Genomic DNA, 18640 nt, shown 5'->3' on the forward strand with positions numbered 1-18640 from the left:
ACCATCATAAACAAGATTCTCTGGTCTGATGAAACCAAGATTGAACTCTTTGGCCTGAATGCCAAGCGTCACATCTTGAGGAAACCTGGCACCATCCCTACGGTGAAGCATGGTGGTGGCAGCATCATGCAGTGTGGATGTTTTTCAGCGGCAGGGACTGGGAGACTAGTCGGGATCGAGGCAAAGATGAACGGAGCAAAGTATAGATCGATTATTGACGAGAACCTGCTCCAGAACGCTCAGGACCTCAGACTGGGCCGAAGGTTCACCTTCCAAGGGGTCAGAATACTTTCCGAATGCACTGCATGTATTTTATTTTGTTTTGTTTACACTGTTTGGATTTAAGAGACCGGGTGGGAAAAAATATGCTTCAGCCCAAGGATTACAATGGCATAAAAATCCCCGGGCTTAATCCTGGTCTCTTTACTCGTCTACTAACTAGCTGTATAACATAGACTGGTCTGGGATCTGCAGTTAATCCTAATCTCTAGTAATCCTGTTGCACTAAACACAGCTCCTTCTGGTCCCCTGGCTAGACGAAACACACACACAGCTAATCACACAGAATAGGGCCATGTTCAAGCGCACACACACACACACACACACACACACACAATCTTTAAAATACAGCGTTGCTAAATTATATCTAGACCTCTAGAAATAGCCATCGCTGAAGATTTAAATAATGGAAATCTGTCTATTTTCACAATATGCAATCATTTCAGGACTCAGTGAGCGCTAGCCCAAACACACACAAGAAGAGATCAAGTTCTGAACCCAGCTAGGTCCCTGTAGAACAGTCTGGATCAGTGAAACAGTTAAACAGAGTGCTAACAGCAGCTAACAGCTAACCATCTATCTAGAGCTAACAGCTAACCATCTATCCAGAGCTAACCATCTGTCACAGTACCTTATTATTAGCATACATCCAGTAAACAGAGCGCTAACAGTAGCTAACAGCTAACCATCTATACAGAGCTAACAGCTAACCATCTGTCACAGTACTGTATTATTAGCATACATCCAGTAAACAGAGCGCTAACAGTAGCTAACAGCTAACCATCTATCTAGAGCTAACCATCTGTCACAGTACTGTATTATTAGCATACATCCAGTAAACAGAGCGCTAACAGTAGCTAACAGCTAACCATCTATCTAGAGCTAACAGCTAACCATCTATACAGAGCTAACAGCTAACCATCTGTCAAAGTAGTGTATTATTAGCATACATAACAAATACCTATCTGCCAAAGCAATATATTCTTCTTAAATTGTACCTTTATCTCACCAGGCAGGTCAATAAAAATCAAATTCTTACTTACGATGACGGCCTGGCAAGAGGCCTCCTTTGGGGTTTAAAAGGGGTTAAAAAAACAGTAAGACAAGACAGACAGACAGAGACAGACAAGACAGACAGAGACAGACAGACAGGGAGAGAGAGAGAGAGAGCGAGAGACAGACAGGGAGAGAGAGAGAGAGAGAGCGAGAGACAGACAGGGAGAGAGAGAGAGAGAGAGAGAGAGCGAGAGACAGACAGGGAGAGAGAGAGAGAGAGAGCGAGAGACAGACAGGGAGAGAGAGAGAGAGAGCGAGAGACAGACAGGGAGAGAGAGAGAGAGAGCGAGAGACAGACAGGGAGAGAGAGAGAGAGAGCGAGAGACAGACAGACAGACAGACAGAGAGAGCGAGAGACAGACAGGGAGAGAGAGAGAGAGAGCGAGAGACAGACAGACAGACAGACAGACAGACAGACAGACAGACAGACAGACAGACAGACAGAGAGAGAGAGAGAGAGAGAGCGCGAGAGACAGACAGGGAGAGCGAGAGAGAGAGAGAGAGCGAGACAGGGAGAGCGAGAGCGAGACAGGGAGAGCGAGAGAGAGACAGGGAGAGCGAGAGAGAGACAGGGAGAGCGAGAGAGAGACAGGGAGAGCGAGAGAGAGACAGGGAGAGCGAGAGAGAGAGAGTGTGTGTGGAGATCACAGAATGCACTGCATTCTGGGGGGGGGGGGGGGTGTGTAGTTTATGTCACTGAACTGTAAAATCATTGTTGTGTTGATGTGTGGCATAATTCAGGATGGTGCTAAGAGTGTCAATAAGAACAAACCAACCAAAACACTGCAGTTACACACACACTGCCACGCCCAAATACTCTTACACAGCTGACAGGCTACTGGGTAGTTAGCTAACAGAGACACAACACACAGCTGATTGGCTACTGGGTAGTTAGCTAACAGAGACAACACACAGCTGACAGGCTACTGAGTAGTTAGCTAACAGAGACAACACACAGCTGATTGGCTACTGAGTAGTTAGCTAGCAGAGACAACACAGCTGATTGGCTACTGAGTAGTTAGCTAACAGAGACAACACAGCTGATTGGCTACTGAGTAGTTAGCTAACAGAGACAATACAGCTGATTGGCTACTGAGTAGTTAGCTAACAGAGACAACACAGCTGATTGGCTACTGGGTAGTTAGCTAACAGAGACAACACACAGCTGATTGGCTACTGGGTAGTTAGCTAACAGAGACAACACACAGCTGATTGGCTACTGGGTAGTTAGCTAACAGAGACACAACACAGAGCTGATTGGCTACTGGGTAGTTAGCTAACAGAGACAACACACAGCTGACAGGCTACTGAGTAGTTAGCTAACAGAGACAACACAGCTGATTGGCTACTGAGTAGTTAGCTAACAGAGACAACACACAGCTGATTGGCTACTGAGTAGTTAGCTAACAGAGACAACACACAGCTGATTGGCTACTGGGTAGTTAGCTAACAGAGACAACACACAGCTGACTGGCTACTGGGTAGTTAGCTAACAGAGACAACACACAGCTGACTGGCTACTGGGTAGTTAGCTAACAGAGACAATACACAGCTGATTGGCTACTGGGTAGTTAGCTAACAGAGACACAACACAGCTGATTGGCTACTGGGTAGTTAGCTAACAGAGACAACACACAGCTGATGTAGAGAAAGAGAGAGCTGGAGAGAGAAAGAGAGCTGGAGAGAGAAAGAGAGAGAAAGAGAGAGACAGAGAGAGAAGGGGCCAGTGACCTTTGCTATCAGTGCAGTTCTGACCCAGACACACACACAATCCCTTACAGTTAATATGTCTAGATGTATATTTAGCATTGGGATGAGGTCAGTGACTGAGGTTATGGATAAACTACTGAATACTGGACAGTATGGAGAAAGATACAGAGAACGACCAGAGGCTGATTAATGTATGAGACATATAGGAGATAAAATCAGGGTTATTGTACTGTATGAAGCACAGAGAGATCAGACACTATCAGACTGATGAAAATATGAAACAGTTGACAAACTATAGTTTTAAGGGACGGTAAAAAAGAGAGAGGGAGGGATAGAGGAGAGAGTAAGCAGAGGGGATGATGGAATATATATTTTTAAACATGAGAGTGAAAGAGTGAGGAGTGAAAATAGGTGAGAGATGAGATATAAATAAACAAAGAGAAAAATGGAAACGTTGAGAGAATGACAGGAAACGTCAGGGGAGAGGGAAAGAGACCGAGAGAGAGAGGGAGAGAGGCAGGCAAGGGAGAGACAGAGAGAGAGAGGGAAAGAGACCGAGAGAGAGAGGGAGAGAGGCAGGCAAGGGAGAGACAGAGAGAGAGAGGGAAAGAGACCGAGAGAGAGAGAGGCAGGCAAGGGAGAGACAGAGAGAGAGAGGGAAAGAGACCGAGAGAGAGAGAGGCAGGCAAGGGAGAGACAGAGAGAGAGGGAAAGAGACCGAGAGAGAGGCAGGCAAGGGAGAGACAGAGAGAGAGGGAAAGAGACCGAGAGAGAGGCAGGCAAGGGAGAGACAGAGAGAGAGGGAAAGAGACCGAGAGAGAGGCAGGCAAGGGAGAGACAGAGAGAGAGGGAAAGAGACCGAGAGAGAGGCAGGCAAGGGAGAGACAGAGAGAGAGAGCTACATTGAAAAAAATATAAACACAACATGTAAAGTGTTGGTCCCATGTTTCATGAGCTAAAATAAAAGATCCCAGAAATGTTCCATACTCACAAAAAACATATTTCTCTCAAATTCTGTGCACAAATTTGTTTACATCCCTGCTAGTGGACATTTCTCCTCAGCCAAGATAATCCATCCACCTGACAGGAAGTGGCATATCAAGAAGCTGATTAACTGTAACTCATTACACAGATGCACCTTGTGCTCGGGACAATAAAAGACCACTAAAATGTGCAGTTTTGTCACACAACCCAATGCCATAGATGGGAGCGTGCAATTGGCATGATGACTGCAGGAATGTCCACAAGAGCTCTTACCAGGTTATTGAATGTTCAGTTCTCTACCATAAGCCGCCTATCCAACCGGCCTCACCAACACAGACCACGTGTATGGAGTCGTGTAGGCGAGCAGTTTGCTGATGTCAACGTTGTGAACAGAGTGCCCCATGGTGGCGGTTGGGTTATGGTATGGGGAAGGTATAAACTAGGGACAACAAACACAATTGCATTTTATCGATGACAAATTGAATACACAGAGATAGAGTGACGAGATCCAGAGGCCCATTGTCGTGCCATTCATCTGCTTCCATCACCTCATGTTTCAGCAGGATAATGCACAGCCTCCATGTCACAAGGATCTGAACACAATTCCTGGAAGCTGAAAATGTCCCAGTTCTTCCATGGCCTGCTTACCTCACCAGACATGTCACCCATTGAGCATGTTTGGGATGCTCTGGATCGACAGCGCGTTCCAGTTTGCGCCAATATCCAGCACCTTTTCACAGCCATTGAAGAGTAGGACGACGTTCCAGAGGTCACAATCAACAGCCTGATCAACTCTATGTGAAGAACATGTGTCACACGAGGCAAATGATGGTCACACCAGATACTGACTGGTTTTCTGATCCTCGTCCTACTTACTTCTGCATGTCTGTATTCCCAGGGATATGACATCCATAGATTAGAGCCTAATGAATTCATTTCAATTGACTGATTTCCTCATATGAACTGTAACTCAGTAAAATGGTTTAAATTGTTGCGTTGATATTTTTGTTTAGTGTAGTAAAACAGTGGCGAGAATCAGTGCAGTGAAAACACAGTACTTTAAAAACTCCTAAGATGTCCCACTGATGTCATGTTTGTCTGGTCATTCAAACACAACTGAAGTCATTAAAAAAAAAGATCTTTAATTACAATGCAGACACACGTACATCTCGTTACAAACACAGCCGTGCCATACAGTGTGTTACGAGACGGTTACCTGACAAGAGGACAGAGAAGGGTTGGTCTTATTGAACCCTGCTGTAAAACATCAACTGAGATTCCATTTGAGAGTTCTGTCACAATTCAACTTCACTTCAGAATCCAAGGAACCAAACCGACCAATCCATGAACTCTCCATGAGTCAAACGATGACGTCATAGACGTGAGTGATGATGTCATAGTGGTGATGTCGTCAAGAGACCGACTTATCCCTGGTCTCAGTGTTGTCCTCAGATAAAAAATAAACATTATTAATGGATTAAGTTTCCTTTATTGTTCCTTTTTATCTTTCTGATTTAATAGGAGTCAATCCGACAAGCAGGTCACAAGATGAGGCCAAAAAGCCTTCGGTCCCACCCGCAATACTGATCATAGGGCCTTATAGTTCTCCTATAGAACTGGGGCTTCTTTCTCAGTAGAACTGGTACCTGGGGACTCTGGTTCTCCACAGGCCTCAGCTGAGCCAGGGGCTAGAGTAGTGGAGTTAGCCAGGGTAGGGCCATCTGTAATAGGGGTGGGAGGTGGAGTAGTCCCCTGGGGCTGGTCGCTGGCTGGTTCAGGTTCTGGCTCGGATTTCCTCCTCTTCCGCACATGATAGTGGTGTTTTTTAGACTTGAGATGGGCTGGAGACAACAGAGAAAGACAGACAGGTTTCAAATCAGTGAGTTCAACGTTTGATAACGATAAACATAAAAGTCTGGTGCACGTCACTCCAAAGACATTGAGCGCCGACTCACAAGGAATGATCGTTCCTATTGTATACCGAGGGTCAGTCACGCCCACCCACAACGTTGGAAGAACATTGCCGTAACGCTTGCCCACCTGTCCACTCCAGGTCTCCGATGATCACCTTGTCACACAGCTCACAGGTGTGACGGCTTCGCTTGTTCCTCTTCCCCGCCCCCTCCACTCTCATTGGCTCAACGGTAGGTCGCTCCCCCTGGGGGGGCGGAGTTAAAGAGGAAGTGAGCAAAATCAAATCAAAACAAACTTTATTTTAAGCTCATTCAGTCTCAACAAACATTACAGAACATTTGACCGAAGACGTAAAACAAAAATCAGGACTAAAGACTGAAAACCTGTTACCACCTTAGTAAGACGATCCAATATCAGAAGGGCTGGGCTTAGGACAGTCTCCTCCCACTGTGACACGTCAGTCACATCCAGACCATACACCGCTGGGACATTGTCCCCTGGTCCTGAAGACAGAGACAGAGAGATAAGGAGACAGAAGGACACAGAGGGTCTCATGGTGCCGCTGGACTGGACAGAGACATGAAGCCTGTTGGGACGTTGTCCCCTGGACCTGACGAGAGAGACATTGGTTGTGTTCTGATTCTATACCCTTCTACACGAAGTGTACACTTGTACACTACCCCTGAATGATTCAAAAGCATCGGATGGCCCCGATGACAGAGAGGGAGAGACATGGCTTGCCTGCTACTATGGACGGATTTAAAAGCATTGGATTGGCTAAAGGGAGTTTCTGCCTTATTTCTCCTTCTAAATCATTGATGAGAGTGAACAAGAGCTGTGAGTGTCAATCATATGAGCTCAGTTTCCATCTCTAAATGTATTAGCCCCATACAGTCTGCATGCCACTGCAGCTCTGACCGGATGCCATTGTGGCTCTAGGTTATTGCAGTCCAGTGGTGGTGTGAGTGAGTGCAGCAGCCGCACCCTAGAGCGGTGTCAATCTGCTGACTCACACTGGCTCCATAATATTACTCTCTCTTGCTCTCTCCCCCACCTCCCCTCTCTCTCCCTCCCCTCTCTCTCCCACCTCCCCTCTCTCTCCCTCCATCTCGATCTGTCGAGCAGTGAGAGCCATAACCCATTACTGAATACTCTCTGGCTCCTTACAAAATGCACAGACAGATACCTAGCACAGACAGATACCTAGCGCGTAGCACAGACAGATACCTAGCGCGTAGCAGAGACAGACGCCTAGCGCGTAGCAGAGACAGACGCCTAGCGCGTAGCAGAGACAGACGCCTAGCGCGTAGCACAGACAGACGCCTAGCGCGTAGCACAGACAGACACCTAGCGCGTAGCACAGACAGATACCTAGCGCGTAGCACAGACAGATACCTAGCGCGTAGCACAGACAGATACCTAGCGCGTAGCACAGACAGATACCTAGCGCGTAGCAGAGACAGATACCTAGCGCGTAGCACAGACAGATACCTAGCGCGTAGCACAGACAGATACCTAGCGCGTAGCACAGACAGATACCTAGCGCGTAGCAGAGACAGACGCCTAGCGCGTAGCAGAGACAGATACCTAGCGCGTAGCAGAGACAGATACCTAGCGCGTAGCACAGACAGATACCTAGCGCGTAGCACAGACAGATACCTAGCGCGTAGCACAGACAGATACCTAGCGCGTAGCACAGACAGATACCTAGCGCGTAGCAGAGACAGATACCTTGCGCGTAGCAGAGACAGATACCTTGCGCGTAGCAGAGACAGATACCTTGCGCGTAGCAGAGACAGATACCTTGCGCGTAGCAGAGACAGATACCTAGCGCGTAGCAGAGACGGACGCCTAGCGCGTAGCAGAGACGGACGCCTAGCGCGTAGCAGAGACGGACGCCTAGCGCGTAGCAGAGACGGACGCCTAGCGCGTAGCAGAGACGGACGCCTAGCGCGTAGCAGAGACGGACGCCTAGCGCGTAGCAGAGACGGACGCCTAGCGCGTAGCAGAGACGGACGCCTAGCGCGTAGCAGAGACGGACGCCTAGCGCGTAGCAGAGACAGACACCTAGCGCGTAGCAGAGACAGACGCCTAGCGCGTAGCAGAGACAGACGCCTAGCGCGTAGCAGAGACGGACGCCTAGCGCGTAGCAGAGACGGACGCCTAGCGCGTAGCAGAGACAGATACCTTGCGCGTAGCAGAGACGGACGCCTAGCGCGTAGCAGAGACGGACGCCTAGCGCGTAGCAGAGACAGATACCTTGCGCGTAGCAGAGACAGATACCTTGCGCGTAGCAGAGACAGATACCTTGCGCGTAGCAGAGACAGACGCCTAGCGCGTAGCAGAGACAGACGCCTAGCGCGTAGCAGAGACGGACGCCTAGCGCGTAGCAGAGACAGATACCTAGCGCGTAGCAGAGACGGACGCCTAGCGCGTAGCAGAGACAGATACCTAGCGCGTAGCAGAGACGGACGCCTAGCGCGTAGCAGAGACAGATACCTAGCGCGTAGTAGAGACAGAGATGTGACTCACACACACAGAGTTAAGTCCAGCTGGACGGCCGATCACCTTTACCGCGGGGTCGGGCCGGTCACCTTTACCGCGGGGTCGGGCCGGTCACCTTTACCGCGGGGTCGGGCCGGTCACCTTTACCGCGGGGACGGCCGGTCACCTTTACCGCGGGGACGGCCGGTCACCTTTACCGCGGGGACGGCCGGTCACCTTTACCTTAATTATGGTTTAATCGTCCACACACACACACACGCGGTTTCTGGTGGAAAAGACAGAGTCAAACTACCTTTACATGTTATATATAGTCATAAAAAATAAATACATCTATTTATGTTTTTAATAGAGGCACAAAAGTCATCAACATTTGCCCAACTGTATTCCTTTACAACGAAGCAATTGTATATTCAACAGCAGTGTTCTGGGAACAACAATGGTGGACACACCTTTTCATAACCAAAACCTCTCTTTTCTTTGCTGACCTACTGCCCCCCCCCCCCCCCGTGTCGTCCTGATCGGTCACTGTTCAAATTCAAAACATTAACTGCCACTGTGCAACTATTGAACACCTCACATTATGTGATACCATAACAGCGTGTGTTATGGGAGAAACAAACAGTTACCTTATCGTGACCAAAACATCTCTTTTCCTCTCTATTGAGCGGCTCTATACGGGCGTCTCCTATGCCCACACCTGTCTCTGAACAACGCTCGCTGACAGGGTGACACTGTAACTCACTTCCCTGCGTGCCAACTGTTAATCACACTCAGGATTGCCTTTAGAGACAGTTTGCGTTGTGTTTAAAGTTGCTATTTATGTTGCTCTCACAACAGGACAGCAGGTAGGAAGAGCAGAGCACCTGGGAGATCTATAGTACACCCTACACAGAGAGAGAGACTACTCTCTCCACTCTCTCTCTCGGGTTGCCAGAAGACTGTTTTACAATCTGCCTGAAATCTTACTCTGCCAAATCTTACTCTGCCTGACTGCTGTGAAAGGGGGATGAGGGAGGGAGGGAGGGACAAAGAGAGGGGTACCTTACCCTGCGGCACACACACACACACACTATCACCCTCCACTTCACGTCTGTCTCAGAGGGGTATCAGTTTCACTCCAACACAAGGGATGGATCAAAGACCGAACCACATCTGACAGCTGCTGTGTGTGTGTGTGTGTGTGTGTGTGTGTGTGTGTGTGTGTGTGTGTGTGTGTGTGTGTGTGTGTGTGTGTGTGTGTCCTTGTTTGGTGACTTAAGTGGTTTGTTTGCGTGTGCGTGTGTGGAGAAACAGTAGCACACCTGTTACAACAAATGGCCCAGAGTCATCTGTCTCTCACGTGTGTGTGTGTGTGTGTGTGTGTGTGTGTGGTGAGTGAGTGAGTGAGTGAGTGAGTGAGAGAGAGAGAGAGGAGGTAGAAAGGGCAGTCCAAAAACTCCAGAGGAAGGAAGAGGAGGGAGCTGAAGGTAGAAGAGGAGGGAGGAAGAGGGAGGAAGAGGAGGGAGGAAGAGGAGGGAGCTGAAGGTAGAAGAGGGAGGAAGAGGAGGGAGCTGAAGGTAGAAGAGGGAGGAAGAGGAGGGAGGAAGAGAGGGAGCTGAAGGTAGAAGAGGAGGGAGGAATAGGAGGGTAGGAAGAGGATGAAGAGAGGGAGCTCAAGGTAGAAGGGGAGGAAGGAAGAGAGGGAGGAAGAGGAGGAAGAGGAGGGAGCTGAAGGTAGAAGAGGAGGGAGGAAGAGGAGGAAGAGAGGGGGCTGAAGGTAGGAGGGAGGAAGAGGGGGCTGAAGGTAGGAGGGAGGAAGAGAGGGGGCTGAAGGTAGGAGGGAGGAAGAGGGGGCTGAAGGTAGGAGGGAAGAAGAGGGGGCTGAAGGTAGAAGAGGAGGGAGGAAGAGGGGGCTGAAGGTAGAAGAGGAGGGAGGAAGAGGGGGCTGAAGGTAGGAGGGAGGAAGAGGGGGCTGAAGGTAGGAGGGAGGAAGAGGGGGCTGAAGGTAGGAGGGAGGAAGAGAGGGGGCTGAAGGTAGGTGGGAGGAAGAGGGGGCTGAAGGTAGGAGGGAGGAAGAGGGGGCTGAAGGTAGGAGGGAGGAAGAGGGGGCTGAAGGTAGGAGGGAGGAAGAGGGGGCTGAAGGTAGAAGAAGACGGAGGAAGAGAGGGCTGAAGGTAGAAGAGGAGGGAAAGATATAAAAGAGGGAAGAGGAGGAAGGAGAGGATGAGATGAATGTAGAATAAGGCGGTGGAAGATGAGTGACGAGGACATCAGGAAGAAGATAAGGAACGAGCAAAGAAACGAGAGTGATATTAAAAAGGGAGGAGAAAGAGGGTGAGAACTAAGCTTGTCCCTGGTTAAACCCTAACCGAGACCTGGTCTGACCTGGGTTAACCTGTACTTAGCTAATAGAATATAACCCTGCACCAAGCCAGGTAAACCAGGGATTGGAGACAGTGAGAGGGTGCTAGCTTACATGCTGCATAGCCAGGTGCTAAAATAGAACTTGGTTGTATTTGTGATGCTTGACGCGCTGCAAGTCCCGCCTCTCCCATCTCCTCATTGGTTTTTAGGAGCATATACCCACGTGGGTGGATTGAAAGATGAACTGAGGTCCACACTCCATTCCAGTTGGTGGTGGTAATGCACCTTAAAGTTGGTTGCCAACCACCATGTAAAGTCCATAGAAGAAGAAGCCTGAAGGAGGAGAGATTTCTAGAAACAAACTTTTACCCTGTTATCTGTGGATTAATTGTCGGAGTAGAGGACCTTGTGCATTTCATGTAAAATACCAACCCGACGTTTATCTCCCAGGACAAATTAGCTAGCAACAGCAAGCTAGCTAGCTAAATTGCCATAAACGTTTAATGCTTTTCGACCGGTCCCCAAATTAATATAGTTGGTTCAGAGTTTGTTTTGATATTTCAACCTGCGTGTCGTGATCATCTGGTGTGGGGGGACAAAATTCAACGTGTGCGTGATGGCGCATGCGAACAGTCTGACCTAACATGCTGACCGTAATACAGCCTAACACTCCGGTAAACATCATGGTTGGCCAACACTGGCCTTGAGTGAACCTACTGACCCTAATGGAGCTGTTCATCGACCATCCCTCACCAAACGGACTCTAAGTGATCGATGACATCTTATGACTAATGAATAAAGTACCTATCTATCTATTAGGGATGTAACGATTCACCGATACGCATAGGTCCCCGGATGTTTAAGATATGAGTGCATGGGTCAGTGGGACCCTAAAACCGATCCAAAATGTAGCACGAATCAGTATTCCCTGACGAAGGCCATGCAGCCGAAACGCGTTATTTCTATTGAACATATAACTACTAACTAATAAAAGGCATTTTAAATTAATTATATGAAGAGTGCCTTGGTCCTCCTTTCTTTTCAGTCCGAAAATAGATTTAAACATTAACAATTGCCGGTTCATAATTTTTTGGGGGGCCTAAAATGATTTATTTCCATTTTCCCCCCAAAATACCTCTCATCGTCTTTTGTATCAGTGGCTTGTTCAAACTACGCACCAATGAGAGGCTTCGCTCGCTGACCAATGAGAGGCCTATTCCTGATCTGACATATATTCACATCACTTTCATCATTCAAATGGCTTCGTTGGGCTTCACTAAAATACAAAACGTAATAAAAGATTGTGCAATTTTTTTTTACATCCCTGCTAGTGAGCATTTCTCCTTTGCCAAGATAATTCATCCACTTGACATGTGTGGCATATCAAGAAGCCGATTAAACAGCACGCTCATTACACAGGTGCATCTTGTGCTGGGGACATTAAAAGGCCACTTTAAAATGTACAGTTTAGTCACAACAACCCAATGCCACAGATGTCTCAAGTTGAGGGAGCATACAATTGGCATGCTGACTGCAGGAATGTCCACCAGAGTTGTTGCCAGATAATTAAATGTTAATTTCTCTACTACAAGCCGCCTCCAATATCGTTTTAGAGAATTTGGCAGTAGGTGCAACCGGCCTCACAACCGCAGACCACGTGTAACCACGCCAGCCCAGGACCTCCACATCCGCTCTTCACAGATGAATCCCATCAACTACAGATGCCAGACAGTGTGTGTGGCGTTGTGTGGGCGAGCAGTTTGCTGATGTCAACGTTGTGAACAGAGTGCCCCATGGTGGTGGTGGAGTTATGGTATGGGGCAGGTAGGTATAAACTAGGGACAACAAACACAATTGCATTTTATCGATGCCAAATCGAATGCAGAGATACCGTGACGAGATCCATTGACGTGTCATTCATCTGCCGCCATCACTTCATGTTTCAGCAGGATAATGCACGGCCCCATGTCACTAGACAATTCCTGGAAGCTGAAATTGTTCTTACATCACCAGACATGTCACCCATTGAGCATGTTTGGGATGCTCTGGATCGACGTGTACGACTGCGTGTTCCAGTTCCCGCCAATATCCAGCAACTTCAGGGACAACATTCCACAGGCCGCAATCAAGTGTGATCAACTCTATGTGAAGGAGACGTGTCACGCTGCGCGAGGCAAACGGTGGTCAGACACCAGATACTAACTGGTTCTGATCCACTCCCAACTTTCTTTAAGGTATCCGAGACCAACAGATGTATATCTGTGTTCCCAGTCAAGCGAAATCCATAGATTAGGACCTAATGCATTTATTTCAATTGACAGATTTTCTTGTATGAACTTTTAACTCAGTTGAAATTGTTGCATGTTGCGTTTATATTTTTGTTTTGTGGTTGAGTGACAACAAATGTAATTTATTAGGTTGTGTTTATCAAAATGCGCTGCTGGAAATGGGGTTTAAAATGGAATAGAAGCTACCACCGGAGACAAATCATCTGGCTATAGATAGGCTACACGCTGATCAGGGCTTACATTAGATTTACATTGTTCAGTTTCATTACTAGATTTTAAAATCAGCAACAACAACAAAAAAAACGACATTCATTAGTGGGTGATGGTTATTTCAAACATTCCTCCCCTAACTGATAGTGGGGTGGTAGGTGCCCAGTTTCCCTTATGACTCAGCTCAGGGGCCTACATACACCACAAGACACATGTCAGCTCAGAGAGGGCCCAGCTCAGAGAGGGCCCAGCTCAGAGGGGGCCCAGCTCAGAGAGGGCCCAGCTCAGAGAGGGCCCAGCTCAGAGGGGGCCCAGCTCAGAGGGGGCCCAGCTCAGAGAGGGCCCAGCTCAGAGAGGGCCCAGCTCAGAGAGGGCCCAGCTCAGAGGGGGCCCAGCTCAGAGGGGGCCCAGCTCAGAGAGGGCCCAGCTCAGAGAGGGCCCAGATGTCTACTGCTATGCAAACAGCAGTAGACATCAACTCCGGTTGAAAGAGTATTTTTTTTGGTTTTTACTTTGGGTGTTTTAAGAGCTGTTTGTTTCCATTCATCAAATTCACACATACCAGGGAGACATCTACTTTCACCCCTGCGTCTAATCTAATGATTCCATCTAATGATTCTGGATAAAGTTGTCCCCACTGACACTAAAAAAAGCTTGGTAAAGGGGATTGGACATTGAGAAAGGAAGCTAACTCTATATAAGCCTATCACAAACCAGCCTAGCACTCTGGTAAACATACTACTGATCCCCAAAGGAGGTAATTAACTTCATGTTCATCCACCATCATCATCATCATCATTAAAATGACTGACGTCTTGTTGACTGATGAATCCGGATAGTCAGGGAGCTTAGAAAAGGAGATTAAGAGAGGTAGCTAACTGGATCAAACCAGAGAGGTAGCTAACTGGATCAAAACAGTCTTAACACACAGGGCAGGCCAGCCGCATCCACAGTATCTACTGACCCCAATGGAGGTGTCGTAGCGTTGACTATCATTAAATGTGAAGACCGTATGTTATCAAATCAATTCTCTATAATATAATATTAATAATAACATAATTATGTATAATTATTCAACGAATCACGGAATAGTAATTAACTAGGAAAGTCGTTGGGCACCACGGAAACATGTTGTTTACAGTGTCAATTTACCTCCTCAGATATTCTCACATCTTATCGATTACGGTCTTCTATTAATGTGATATTATTACTTATTATTACCTCATCAGTCATATTTTGAATGTCGCAAACCCTTGGATATCTGCACGAACCTTATCCTATTCATTTACTAACTAACTTAATAAATCACATAACTACATAAACACACAATAGGTCATACATTAGTTACTGACATGATAGAAAAGTCCCTAGTGGGCTAAGCCGATATGACGGCTTGGTAGACAAAGGAAAAGGGTGGGGACAATTCAAAAGTGGGAAACTCAGAGGATTCACTGTAATACAGTTGATAACTACACTCATGAAATGCTAATACTTTTAACATGAACAGCCGCTGATTCGAAAATAAAATCGCAATTTACATATTTACGAGTGTATGCCTTTGTTGTCCCTCTCTGCGATCCGTATCCGGTCCGTCACCTGGATAGATTGTCGACAGAAAGTTTGGTTTGTCCGCCAGAGATTAAAGTCTTTCGTAGTTGTAGCTTGTTATAATGGATACGTCAGCGTTACCATTTGGTCGTTCGACCGGTTGCGTTTACCAGACAAAAATACTTAAAAAGCTGCAGCCTGAATAATTGTTCTTAAGTTTGTAGATTTCTTAGCCATTTCAACGTGGGAATGATCTCCACGTTTTCTGGTCTTGTCCTTTGATAGACTTGTAGTTTAAAACCACTTCACACACCAGCGTCACCCGGCATGTTTTGGTCTCTAGAGTGATAGCCATTCCAATGTGGGGACCTCGTTCCGCCGTTATCTTGACTGTAGATTTCTTAACATTTTGAGACGTCCAGCTTACCTTGGGTCTCTTTGGCATAAAAATGTCAATTTTGTCACGGGTGGTTTTATCCTCTGTGGAAGAAGGGCGGTTCCATGACGCATGATGTAATGTCTGGGCACACAGGGGCGTGGCCACTGACTAGTTAAAACTCTATATCTAAACAAGTATCTCATTTAGAAGGCCAACATCACATCTTCTCACAAATAGTTTCATATTCAATCATATATTTTATACAACCATCAGATGCAAACCCCATAATTGAGAAGTGTACAACAGTAATGTGTGTCTCCTGTCCTTCATGACATCACCAAGTGAGACAAACTCGACATGACTGTCTCTTAAGTGTCCACGGACCATTCCCACATTCTCAAAAATAGAAATATTGTTTAATTCTCCAATTTTGGGGATTAGGAGATTTGGCAAGAAAAATGTCTTTGTTCTCCATTTGCTCTCTCCCTCAATACCCCATGGCAGTGAAGAGAGAGTTTCTACCAGGAATTTATGACCGTTGTAAAACCTGTGGTGGGGGAGAGAGAGTGAGACGGGGGGGAGCCACGATATACACCCAAAAGGGCCACGTCGTGACAGGGCTGTTTTCCTAAAGAAGTTAAATCCTCTAATGTTGGAAACAAAACATCATTATGTTGTCATCCAGAGTCACATTTACTTATTTTTCAAGCTACAGCACACAATATTTTACGTACAATAGGTTTTTAAAGCGGTCTAAAGCACTGCAACTGAGTGCTAGAGGCGGCACTACAAACCCTGATTCGATTCCGGGCTGTATCACAACCGGCCGTGATTGGAAGTCCCACAGGGCGGAGCACAATTGGCCCAGCGTCGTCCGGGTTAGGATTTGGCCGGGGTAGGCCGTCATTGTAAAATAAGAATTTGTTGTTAACTGACTTGTCTAGTTAAAATAAAAGGTTAAATATAATAGTAATGAAAGGACTAAAGAGAGTCTGCTTCCTGTTTGCCATGGACAAAACATATTGCGATACTGGAACAGTTACAGCCTCAGTAGTTCACCAATTCAGCCTAACACTCTGGGAATTTCGTGATTGGCCAACATCGTCTGGCCCTCAGCTGAGGCCTTCATTACCGATGTTGATTGACCATCGTCACCCGCTAGTGACGGAGAAGAAAGCTTGGAACTAAGCACCAAGGCTGGCCAGACAAGCAGACACCCAGGCAATGTGGACCCACACACACAGTCTCACACACACACACACACCCCGTCTCTCTGTCTGTCTGTCACTCACACACACACACACACACACACACACACACAGTCTCTCTGTCACACACACACAGTCTCGCTGTCACACAGTCTCTCTGTCACACAGTCTCTCTGTCACACAGTCTCTCTGTCACACAGTCTCTCTGTCACACACAGTCTCTCTCACACGTACACAAACACACGTAAACAACGCACACACAGTCTATCCATCTGGCACAGGCCACAGAGGTCAGACAGAGAGGTGAGGAGGTTTAAGCCACTTCTGTCCTAACAGGATTAGGACTGGGGGAGACGAGGGTGGAGGTAGAGACTCGAGGGGGAGACAGGATCAAGGCCAAGGGGTTAGTACAGGTCAGAAGTGCTTCAGGCTGTCTGGCTGCCCAATCCCCCACTCAAACCCAAATAGGAGCCTAGACACTTCAAGTAACCCTTACAACCAAGTCAGTAGATCTGAAATGGCTGGACAGGTTACAGGTCAAATCTACATGGGTATACTCTTCTCCCCCCCCCCCCCCCTCCCATTGGCTGTGTATGATTGGCTGTCAGAGCAGCTTACCGATCGTTGTGGCTGTAGCCCATCTGTAAATGGCCCATCCAAACTACCTCATCCCCATATTTGTTTATTTCTGCTCTTTTGCTCACCAGTATTTCTACTTGAACATCGTCATCTGCACATATATCACTCCAGTGTTAATTGCTCAATTGTAATTATTTCACCTCTATGGCCTATTTATTGCCTTACCTCCCTACTCTTCTACATTTGCACACACTGTACATAGATTTTCTATTGTGTTATTGACTGTACGTTTGTTTATGTGTAACTCTGTGTTGTTGTTTGTGTCGCACTGCTTTGCTTTATCTTGGCCAGGTGGCAGTTGTAAATGAGAACTTGTTCTCAACTAGCCTACCTGGTTAAATAAAGGTGAAAAAAAAAAAAATATATATATATATATATATATATAAAGTGTGTCTGTCCTTGTTTGTGAGTTGATGTACATGAAATGCCTCAGAGAGTGGGCCTAGTGGGTAGGGTCTAGGGTTTGAGTAGTGGTGTGTGTGTGTGTGTGTGGTGTTTCAATCCTCTAAAATCCCCCAAATGTCCCCACAAGGATTGTAAAACACGGAAAATGTTCCCTCGCCGCCATGAGGACAACGGCTGTTTTAAACGTAGTGGTTAGGTTTACGGGTTTAGGTCAGGGTTAGGGGAAAAATAGAATTTTGAATGGAGATGAATTTTAGGTCCCAACTAGGATAGAAAAACATAACGTGTGTGTGTGTGTGTGTGTGTAGGAGGGTTGTTGGTGTGTGTGTGAAAGTCAGCTCTGAATACTACAGCATCATGTTGATAACACACACATAAAAGAGATGAGGAAGAGGAGGGGACGGAGAGAGGAAGAGGAGGAGGGGACGGAGAGAGGAAGAGACTGAGGGACGGAGAGAGGAAGAGACTGAGGGACGGAGAGAGGAAGAGACTGAGGGGACGGAGAGAGGAAGAGACTGAGGGGACGGAGAGAGGAAGAGACTGAGGGGACGGAGAGAGGAAGAGACTGAGGGACGGAGAGAGGAAGAGACTGAGGGGACGGAGAGAGGAAGAGACTGAGGGGACGGAGAGAGGAAGAGACTGAGGGACGGAGAGAGGAAGAGACTGAGGGACGGAGAGAGGAAGAGACTGAGGGACGGAGAGAGGAAGAGACTGAGGGGACGGAGAGAGGAAGAGACGGAGGGACGGAGAGAGGAAGAGACTGAGGGGACGGAGAGAGGAAGAGACTGAGGGACGGAGAGAGGAAGAGACTGAGGGACGGAGAGAGGAAGAGACTGAGGGACGGAGAGAGGAAGAGACTGAGGGGACGGAGAGAGGAAGAGACGGAGGGACGGAGAGAGGAAGAGACTGAGGGACGGAGAGAGGAAGAGACTGAGGGACGGAGAGAGGAAGAGACTGAGGGGACGGAGGTACTCACTCTTGAGGAAGCGATTACGCACCCATTTATTCTGTTTTCTGGCGTACCGTCTAGTAGCCATCTTCAGATTCTCTACCCCTGAGAGACAAAGAGCTGTCCATTACATCTGTCTCACAGTAGACACACACACCGTGAGAGACATGAGCAGTTCTACAACACTTAACATGACCGGAGACATTAACATGACCGGAGACAT

General features: G+C 47.4%; 1 protein-coding gene across 1 annotated transcript in view; it reads right to left on the minus strand.

The window, feature by feature from the left end:
- Window positions 1–5150: 5150 nt before the first annotated feature.
- The window catches only part of trit1 (tRNA isopentenyltransferase 1), a 61391-nt gene continuing 47901 nt past the window's right edge, over window positions 5151–18640 (minus strand). The window contains exons 8-11 of the mRNA XM_071369025.1: window positions 18445–18522; window positions 6337–6446; window positions 6070–6187; window positions 5151–5870 (exon numbers count right to left, since the gene is read on the minus strand). Coding sequence (XP_071225126.1) covers window positions 5638–5870; window positions 6070–6187; window positions 6337–6446; window positions 18445–18522 — 539 coding nt within the window. The 3' untranslated portion in view covers window positions 5151–5637. The remainder of the gene's footprint in view (window positions 5871–6069; window positions 6188–6336; window positions 6447–18444; window positions 18523–18640) is intronic.

Source organism: Salvelinus alpinus, chromosome 26 (genome assembly GCF_045679555.1).
Source record: "Salvelinus alpinus chromosome 26, SLU_Salpinus.1, whole genome shotgun sequence".
Taxonomy (NCBI): Eukaryota; Metazoa; Chordata; class Actinopteri; order Salmoniformes; family Salmonidae; genus Salvelinus; species Salvelinus alpinus.